This window comes from Helicoverpa zea, chromosome 9, assembly GCF_022581195.2.
Source record: "Helicoverpa zea isolate HzStark_Cry1AcR chromosome 9, ilHelZeax1.1, whole genome shotgun sequence".
Lineage (NCBI taxonomy): Eukaryota > Metazoa > Arthropoda > Insecta > Lepidoptera > Noctuidae > Helicoverpa > Helicoverpa zea.
The window spans coordinates 8786189-8796103 of NC_061460.1; the positions used below are offsets into that span (position 1 = coordinate 8786189).

Here is a 9915-nt window from a genome sequence, read left to right on the forward strand (position 1 = left end):
CAAATTAAACCATAACTGTCCTTAATCCAATACATTTATTCACATATTCGCTTACATACCTATACACATTTTCAGTTACAGTGTAAAATTAAACGCACAGTACAAAAGTTAATACTCAGCAATATTTAAAAGAACCTCGTTAGCAAAAGGTTTTTTGAAATATCGTCACATCCATCGCTAACAACATTATCCTTGGACTATTGCACCAACACAATCATACACGAGCCATAAAATGTTCGCCACAACCGCAAAGTGAGGCCGGTGTTGAGCCACAATGTTAATCAGTCGACCACATCCTGGGCTCGCCAACAAAATTGCTCACTTTATAGTTATGCGTGACTGAGCTTTCTGATTTTATAAAAGTTGGTAAAATAGGCGAAGCTATGGATATTGAAGAACCGTAGATGTGGTATGAGGGTCTCGCATTAAGAACCACTGACTCAGATAATGTTGCCATTTAAAGACATTTACTTAATGACAACTCTAAATTCATAATGGCGCATTTACACATCTGGCTCTTTTTTCAGCGCAACATTGTAACATGGATGGTAAGTTGAATTGCCGCGGCTACAACGTCTGACATAAAAATACTTCTTTCTATACCACTTTTTACTATAAAAATCTATTGGTATAAACAAGAAACGTGTTTTAATTGTTGCTAATTTCAACCACACCGTGTTCCCTATGAGCACTTTATATACCCCCGGGCCAACACTACAGTCACAATGAAGTGTTAATGAGAAGTTTCGACATCTTGCTGCAACTGCGGGTATAGCGTGGCGACTCTGGAGCCGGCAGCCATGCGGCCCGCGAAGTCCGGGCGGCGCGGCGGCCTCGGGGCCCCCAGTAACGCGTCCAGCACGTTGCGCGGCGCCCACACGTCACCAGAAGTCGAAGCCCCGTTACCCGCCCCCACCGGGGATAGGGGACTGTCGGTTGTCGCTCGAATTACTGTAGCTCGGGATTCACCTGGAATTTATGATTATATGTTGTGTGAAGATTTTGAAGTTTCGAGGCTTTTGAATGGCTGGTTGAGATATTTTGATGCTTTGTACAAGGAGCAAATTTATTTGAAGCAACTATCAACTTTTCAAAAGTTTTTACATGATAAAGTTTCTTTGAGTACGTGTGACCAGTGTCATTTGATAATATGAAAAGAGCTAGTTGCTATAGTTCGGCCATTCAGAGAATGCGTTCCTGACACGTCGCGATTGAACTGACGACGTAACTTTGCAATGGCGTTGCAGTTACGATAAAAATATTTTTGCTGGTTGTTTACCGTTTTAACAATTGAGGAGCATTAAAACAACATTATTATATCAATAATCAATGAATGTTATTACGTCGTCAGTTCAATCGCGACGTGTCAGGAACGCATTCTCTGAATGGCCGAACTATAGTAGCTGCAATAGTTGTTCCATGTGCGAAGTGCTATATAGCAATGTATAAATTGCAATTCTAAACATCTTGGCTAGAAGTTATCAATGTTTTTTAGAGGACGATGATATGTTTACTAACACTAAAACTAAAAGCTAACACAACAACTACGAAGTCTACGAACTAAAACAACATTTTACATGAAAAAAAATAAAAGTAAATTGTACAAAAAAAAAAAAAATACTAACGGTAAATAGTGAGGTGAAATCATTTTCTTAACAGTAGATGTGTGATGAAATGTGAAAGGATGATGAAGTAGTTTGTGACAGAAAAGTAATTAAACTAGGAAAACCTAATTTTAAGTAATGGAATAGGTACACTAAATATAACGCCACCGGTTCATACAATCGACACAGTTGACCTTTCCATGCAAATTAGAACGACATCGACAACGAAACGCTGTTGTGAGGCGTTTGTTTCAAAATGTCGCCCTTGATCGACAGCATCGCATATTATATTGTTTAGGAATACAATACAATATTGGATAAAACTAAGTATAAATACAAAATAAGTATGTATAGCCCGCTAACATTTTTTAAAATGTTTTGCAAATATTGTTGAACAATAACTAGTGCTGAATCACAAAAACAAAACATGAAATTGGCAAACACATTATCATAAGCCGGACATGATAACTGATACTTGTTTGTATTTTTATTTTTTATCTATGCTTTGAAAGTTATTCAAAATTATTTTTCGCAAGTTGTGCAATTTTTAAGTCCAGGGTGGTCAGGATTATTTGGGAAATATTAGACACACCGGCGCATAACCAGTTTAAATGTCCCAGTTTAAAACTTTGAACTGAACTTATTCTCTTTATGCATCAAAGAACATTTCATGCAAATAAAACCTCATTATTGGATCACGAACACTGATGTTTGAATATAAATATTGACAGCGAGAGTTTTACAGTTTCTAATGCCGATTATAGTTTTGTTTCTCCAGGTTTCCATCAAATTTAGTCACAATTAGAAACCAATATATAGGAAAATAACTTTAGAAAAGTATCATAGTTATTATACGAATACATACCATCACTGGGGTGATTATTATGCGCCCTACAATCAAGTAAGACTCGCAACAACGCGCGGTGCTGCGGGGCCGCCGCATGCGCTCGCACTAGCGCTTCCAACTCGCCCCACACTTGACGCCATTGCTCCTCGCGACGGCCGGAGGATTTGCCCCTGTTGAACATACTTTAATATTGAATAATATATTTTTGTGTCGCTCTGGGTTGTTTCAATGGACATGCTTTGTTGCTGACTGGTAACTTAAGTTAAAGTCAAAAACGTTTATTGAAACTAGGCTAGTTTTTAGCACTTATTCAAGTCAACAAAAAGACAGCAACCCCATAACGCCGCCCTTTCAGATATAGCGGTTGAACGACTTATGATGATGAAGGAGTTTTACATTATCTGCTGGCAAAGTATTCTTGCCACATAAGAGATTATTCATCATATATAAAAAATAAATAGTTAAAAAAACGTAAAAACACGCTAGTCATTGTCATCAGTACTTAGAGCGTGTGCAAAATTTCATCCAAATGTAAAACCGGGAAGTGGGTAAAATTAAGATTCCAAGATTTTCTTACATAGGTACATATTTACAAGTGAAGCTAATATAAGCGTGTTAAAAAAGATTCATGCTACATTTCAGATTTTTATATATGGTAAGATAATTTACAATATAAAAGTAATACCTCATATTGGACGGCAGCTGGGCTGTCGGGAACTCATGACGAGATTCCATGCCCAGCAAGGACAGTAGAACATTGCGGCACGTCTCCACTTCTTCATCAGTTAACGTCTCTTGTACCACTAGCCGAGTTAGCGGTTCTAATACCTGAAGATGATATTACAAAATAAAGACAAAATTATATGTTATAATGATTTTTTTTAAAGGGTGAAGAAAGCTCATCTGGTTGTCAGTAATATTATTCCCGAATTTACGTCGTTAAAAAGGTAGCAAATGCGCCAATTACATTTAAATAAAACTACTTTTACGGATTTTATCGCGTTATATTAATATTATTTAATCCCGACGTTTCGGATCCTTTACAGCATCCATGGTCACGGGCAGACTAAGGTGTTGGTCGTCTTGATATATTAGTTACAAACAGCTACCCTACATTTTGTTGATTATTATTGACAATCCTTTAGGAGAATCCTTTAGGAGAAAGGCCCAGCATTACATCAGATTTGATAAACCACAAGTCCTTGCAAGAGAAAACCGATTCCTACCTAGGATGATTCGCGAGGCTATTGAAATTAAAAAACATCCAAATTTCAATAGAGAAGATGGCTGGTGCCATACCACCTGCTTGGAATCCCATCATAGAAACTATTAAATCAAAATCCAAGCCTACAACTGCTCGACCTATGGATACAGTGAGCTCGTTTTGCGTGAATCGGATTGTCAATAATAATCAACAAAATGTAGGGTAGCTGTTTGTAACTAATATATCAAGACGACCAACACCTTAGTCTGCCCGTGACCATGGATGCTGTAAAGGATCCGAAACGTCGGGATTAAATAATATTAATATAACGCGATAAAATCCGTAAAAGTAGTTTTATTTAAATGTCTAATATTCGCGTAAGTGTCAGAAATCAATGCGCCAATTACATGTCATATGTAAGCCGGAGGGGCTTGTTTCGACGATTTGTTTTTTTTTTAATCAGTTATTCTGTTGTTTTAATATTTTGGCTACATTAGCGTTTATGATTAAATCTATTTTTTAAATTAATAATAAAAGTAAACAGATTTCCTAGAAAGTAACACGTAGGCAATTTAAAGGAGAGATTAATAACTTACCGATCCTAAATTAAATATAAGCGTAGAGGATATAGTGAGCGGCCAGTATGTGGTGTGTCGCTGCAGCCGCGCCCGCGCCCGCGCGTTGGCGCCCGCGCCGCGCAGCGGGTGCAGGCGGTTCTGTTGCATTAGGGCGCCGAACTCTTTTATCCTGGAGGACAGAAATAAGTTAATTTTGAAGTTTTATGAAGGAGTATAGTAGGAGGCTGTCTGTAGGTAACAGTCGAGAACGCCGGCATTACGTGCCGTCACATGGTGAGTTTCTAAAATCTCACAATGCGAATTGAGCCCGACCTAGGAATACTACCCGGGGCTCCGTGCATAAAAATCTCGCTTGCGCCCACTGGACCAACGAGATTGTGTGTATATGACTGTGAATGGAAGTGAGCACTATGGTACGAAATATTGGTAGGAACTAGGAACCATTTTTAAATAAGACAAGTTATTTATCATCATGTTCAGACACCATGGATTGATGTAGTTTCCTTATTGACTTATTATCGGGGAAAAGATATTTTAAAGTTTTAAATTTTTGCCAGTCTTGTCTGTTCATCAAGATCTAAACATACCTGTAATCAGTGACTCGTCCACCAGCACCTTCAGATAAAGCAGGAGGGTCGTCATACGGAGTACGGCCGCCGAGAGCTCCGATCCACAGCTCTCCGCCTTGAGCTGCTAATACATGAGACGCTGATCTGCCGCCGCCTTTTCTATTGATGAAATTGAAATTCGTTTACTAATAATATAGTAATATGCATACATAGTGTGATGCTTATTATGAGTGTTACATAGCCATCTTTTGCTCAACATGTTTGACTATGGCTAGTATACAATTTGAAACTACCGTAAGATTGTTTTAGTGTGTCAAAAATTCTCGTTTAAGTATAAGTGTGTTTTAGATCAAATCTATTTGGAAAGAAAATGGTAGCTTCGTACATGGTACATTAGAATAGTGTAACAAAAACCTTGAGCATGACTATAAAAAAAGTTTTATAATAATATAGCTTACATGATCCTGTTTTAATACTTTATTTTATTTATAAGGTACTTCAACGAGTTATTCACTAATTACAAGAAGTGATCATGGTGAATAAATCATTCATAGAAGCACTTACATACAAATATTAACAAGTTAGATGTTTTCAGTCAACGAGACAGGTGATTTTTCTTGATTTTTTTTTAAATAAAATTGAACGTCATAAAAATCTCGAGAACACATCCAAACTCATTGGCCTCAAAGCTTTATACCTGGGCACCTCGAGCGTGACAGAGCGTCCGTTGAGCAGGAAGTTGACGAGGCAGGCGGAGGGGCGCGAGGCCACGTCGGCCGGCGTCACGCGCCACAGCGCGCCGCTGCAGCCGCCCGCGCCGCCCTCCGCGCCGCGCGGCGTCCACCAGCGCAGCACCACCTGCCACAGCAGGCCCAGGGTAACACTTAAACTCATCATCTGCTGACGTGTTTTCCCAACTATGTTCGGGTCGGCTTCCAGTTCAACCTGATGCGGCTCCAGAATCAGACCAGAACCAGTGTTTCCATAGGCAGTTGCTCCATGTAAAACACTGTTATGAGACAGACATGAAACCCTCAGACAGGAGGCACAGAATACATAAAAATAAATAGACTCAATGTCAATCTATACCCAAACCAGTAGTTTGTCCGTGTATACGTACGATAGTTGGCTCTGGGCCTGTATAGTGGGTATGCGTCCTTTACAGACTGATTGAAAATTGTGATGAAAATTACTTACCGATTCCAAAGCTTCAGCCGGCGTTTGCGACGCTCGGAGACCAGCGTGAGCGTCTGCTGCGTGTATTATTTCAACATCGTAATTAGCACTAGAACTTGCATTTTGTTCTTCCTAAAAGTATCAAATAATCTCGAAGTTATATACAGGAATATTCCATAGGCAAAAGATAATCATCAAATTATATTGTTAAATAACTTGCAGTGTATCCACATAGTTATTACTTACCTTCATAGGAATACCAGTGACAGTGGTAGTGGCTAGTTTGTAGTGTGGCAACACCAAGCGTCCCAACAGATTCGCTAAGGCACTGGCTCGAGATACTATTACCTCTACACCTATTTGACCACCGGCTATCTGAAATAGTAATATTACACATTTGTGTTACTTCTCGGAAAGTGTATGGTAAGCATTGAGAGATGGTACAATAAACAAGCTATAATTATTGAGCTATAAATATTGAGCTATAATTTTCATAGCATAGTGAATGTCTAACTGTACTTCAGTAAACTAAACTAAACACATATTGAAAAAGATTAAATATTATTTGAGAATTACAGTATTCTGTGCAATCTTACTTCAGTCAGTGGTTGATTAGTAACTCTGGTCTCTGCATTTTCTGGTGTTACATTAATAATTACTATGTGGCAATAATGTATTACTAAGGGCCTGAAAAAGAAGACAAAGATTTATGTTATGTGTTTGTTTATGTTTTCGATTTTGCAGTTTCTTGGTTCAATGTTCTTACTGACTGGTTCTTTCATTACTGGCTTAGCATGATCGAAATTACATTGTCATAAATTAAATATTAAATGTTACTAGCTATCTCCGGAGAAGAAGAACGAAACAATAGGAGTTTAGGAAAAATAAAATGCATTTAACCCAAATAAAATTGGGGAAGGGTAGGAGGATCATGACTAGCTGTCCTGAGATTTTACTGGTGTTTTGTTCCAATGATGTAGAAATAATTAAAATTGGTTCTGAAGTTTCAGGGGCAATTTAGTACAAACAAAGTATCTTAACTTTTACTTACTGTGGAGTAGTACTAGTAGATTCTGAAGTACTGGCTGGTTGAGCTAATGCTGCCTTCTTATTAATTTGTACTATAGTGTTGTGAGCAATATCCTTTAGATTTTTTATGGAGTCATTGTCTCTGGCACTTGTTATGCAAATTACACGGCCACTGAAATGTTATCAATATAACAGTTAAAGAATGCTATATAGACATGTTAGATGTGGCTGAAATCTTGACCAATCAATCTTGAATAATTCTGAAAATATGCAATGTTTTTTGCAAATTATAAACATACAACATAACTGTCTATGAAATCCTCCTCCTCCGAGCCTTTTTCCCAAACTATGTTGGGGTCGGCTTCCAGTCTAACCGGATGTAGCTGAGTACTAGTGCTTTACAAGGAGCGACTGCCCTATCTGACCCCCTCAACCCAGTTACCCGGGCAACCCAATTCCCCTTGGTAAGACTGGTGTCAGACTTACTGGCTTCTGACTACCCGTAACGACTGCCAAGGATGTTCAATGACAGCCGGGACCTACAGTTTAACGTGCCATCCAAAACACAGTCATTGGTGTCTAAGATATACTTAGAAAGTACATACAAACTTAGAAAAGTTGCATTGGTACTTGCCTGACCTGGAATCGAACCCGCGCCCTCATACTCGAGAGGTTGGTTTTTTGCCCACTAGGCCACCACGACTTTTTTGTCTATGAAATCATTATTACTCATGTCTATGAAATCATGAATAATAATTATTTCTACAACAAGAAAAAATATTTTTTTATCATCATTACTCAGTTTTACATACCGGTTTTGGAAGTGTCTCTCTGCAGGTCTAGAGCTCTGATCAGGTGAGGGTTCAGCAAGTGCCTCAATGGCGGCAACTAGGCCCTCAACATCACCACCTGCTCCTCTCCTCACTGGTCCCACCAGACATAATCCATTCAGGAGCTGAAAACAGCGAGCAATATTGAACATTCATCAGTCAGATAAGCATAAGAACACTTATCATAACTTCATGATGAAAACCCTCATTTGTAAAACTATGAAAACTGTATTGGTAAAGATTAAAGTCACATTATTAAACACAAATACATTTAAGTGTGTAGCATTCTGTTTTGTTACTTTTTGACTGCCTCAGTAGTCTCGTTCGCAAGTGCGGCTGCCGAGCATGAGGTCTCGGGTTCGATTCCCAAGTCAGGCCGAAATCGCTTTGTGGGTTTTAGAAGACTTTCACAAAACAGCCCGGAGCCTGGAAGTTGGTGATTGATACACCCGTGCATCGGAGAGCACGTAAATGTTGGTCCTGCACCTGAGCTCTCTCGGGTCGTGTCGAATTGCCATCCCATCGGGTTATGAGAGTTAGGGAATAGTGAGTGCACCTTTATCTGCGCAAATGCTCGTGCACTATAATATGTCCTGCGCAATTGGCTAATCTCCTTACATGAGAACAGCCGCCGTAGCCGATAATCGGCTAGGAGGTCATCATCATCATCATGTTACTTTAAGAAAACATGAATAAACTGAAGATTAGTTACTTAAAATTAGTTGTTGAAATAAAAAACTTATTTACTTACATGAGTTAAATTTTGTTGTGCCACAGCCCATGTATTTAGCATATGAGCTGTGTTATCACTTACTACAAACCTCACCTGAAATCAAATACAGTAACATTTATAAATTATTATTTGGCCAGCATATTATGCTTAAACTTCTATATAATATATATTCTATATAATATATTATATATTATATTATATAGAAGTAATATATATTATATAGAAGCCAACCCCAACCTAGTTGGGAAAAAAAAGGCTCAGAGGATGACGGTGTTTGGCCAGCATTTGTCCTGTCTCACATCAGCTTTCAAAGTTGATAAATATGTTTTAGGCAGTACAGGAGAGTGGTAAGACATAAGTGTGTTTGGTATAGCAGACACTGTCCATAGGTGTAGTTGGGTTATGTACTGAATGGCTAGAAAAGATAGGTATAAAATGATAATAATCACATCCTAATGGTCTCAAAAGGCCTTATTGATGTTTTTATTGAGCAACAGGTTATCCTTACCAATTTTCCTTCAGGAAATAGATCCCATACTATCCGGCAGTACTCAACAGCCGCTTCCACACTACAAGTCCATAAAGACTTGCAAATTGGTGGAACTGGAAGATATCCTCTGTTTTTCGGGACATCGAAGTCTATCGGAAAATCTGATGATATGCCGAAGTAAGGAGTGTGGTCCAAAACAAATATTGTTTTGTGATTAATGGGAAACATGGTGGACGTAATTTACATATTCAGGCACATAAACATAGTACACAATCTCCTATTGCAAAGGAAAGCAATGTTGATTAACATGAAACTGAGGTTTGCTTTGCTTTGGTTGCCGATTTTTCAATATTTCTTTCGGTTTGTTGGTGTCAATGTCAAAATCATTTCTGCATTCTGTCTGTCAGTGCCAACCATAGATGGTGCCAACCAAATCAACACAACGCTTTTGATTGGTTGATGTAAGGGTTGTCGATGTTGATGGAGAAGCTAGAAGTAATCAAATAAAACTTATAAATTATTATAATCAGGGAAAAGTACCCACTTTTAATAATTTGTATCAAAACCATGTTTGTTTAGAAAAACCTGGGTATTCGTACAATTTACCACAGTTAGTTTATGAATTGATTGAGGACCCTCAAATAGTTTTTTTTTTGTAAAACGGAAAATTACTTCCGGCCTCATTTTATGCACAAAAATATTATTATAGGGTTTTACCATAGATAACTATAATATTTACTTTAGATTCATAATCTGAGTTTTTGTCTGTCTACGGTTTTTGGCGCTGGTATCATTTTATTGCACAGGTAAAATAAGTTTACAGATAATAGATGACGACATTCAGAATACCGATTT

General features: G+C 38.2%; 1 protein-coding gene across 2 annotated transcripts; it reads right to left on the minus strand.

The window, feature by feature from the left end:
• Positions 1 to 16: 16 nt before the first annotated feature.
• LOC124633000 (protein asunder) lies at positions 17 to 9429 on the minus strand. Of its 2 annotated transcripts, none has more exons than XM_047168069.1 (13): positions 9079 to 9429; positions 8589 to 8663; positions 7820 to 7962; positions 7030 to 7179; positions 6575 to 6665; positions 6225 to 6353; positions 6000 to 6110; positions 5500 to 5660; positions 4821 to 4961; positions 4252 to 4402; positions 3137 to 3279; positions 2470 to 2621; positions 17 to 969 (listed from the first exon to the last, which is right to left on the minus strand). In XM_047168069.1, exons 1-13 carry the CDS (start codon positions 9286 to 9288, stop codon positions 734 to 736), a joined length of 1893 nt encoding a protein of 630 aa, XP_047024025.1. In that variant the 5' UTR covers positions 9289 to 9429; the 3' UTR covers positions 17 to 733. The 2 variants fall into 2 exon arrangements, with proteins under 2 accessions (XP_047024025.1, XP_047024024.1); XM_047168068.1 differs by having other exon boundaries at positions 2470 to 2633.
• Positions 9430 to 9915: the final 486 nt, after the last annotated feature.

Bases quoted from the DNA above. Each gene is read 5' to 3' on its own strand.
- LOC124633000 (XM_047168068.1), bottom strand. From the start codon at position 9,288: ATGTTTCCCATTAATCACAAAACAATATTTGTTTTGGACCACACTCCT. The intron at 6,111-6,224 runs GTAAGTAATAAC...TGATACTTTTAG, and splicing joins TCACTGGTATTCCTATGAAG to GAAGAACAAAATGCAAGTTC. The intron at 5,661-5,999 runs GTAAGTAATTTT...CTGCTGTGGCAG, and splicing joins CGGCTGAAGCTTTGGAATCG to GTGGTGCTGCGCTGGTGGAC.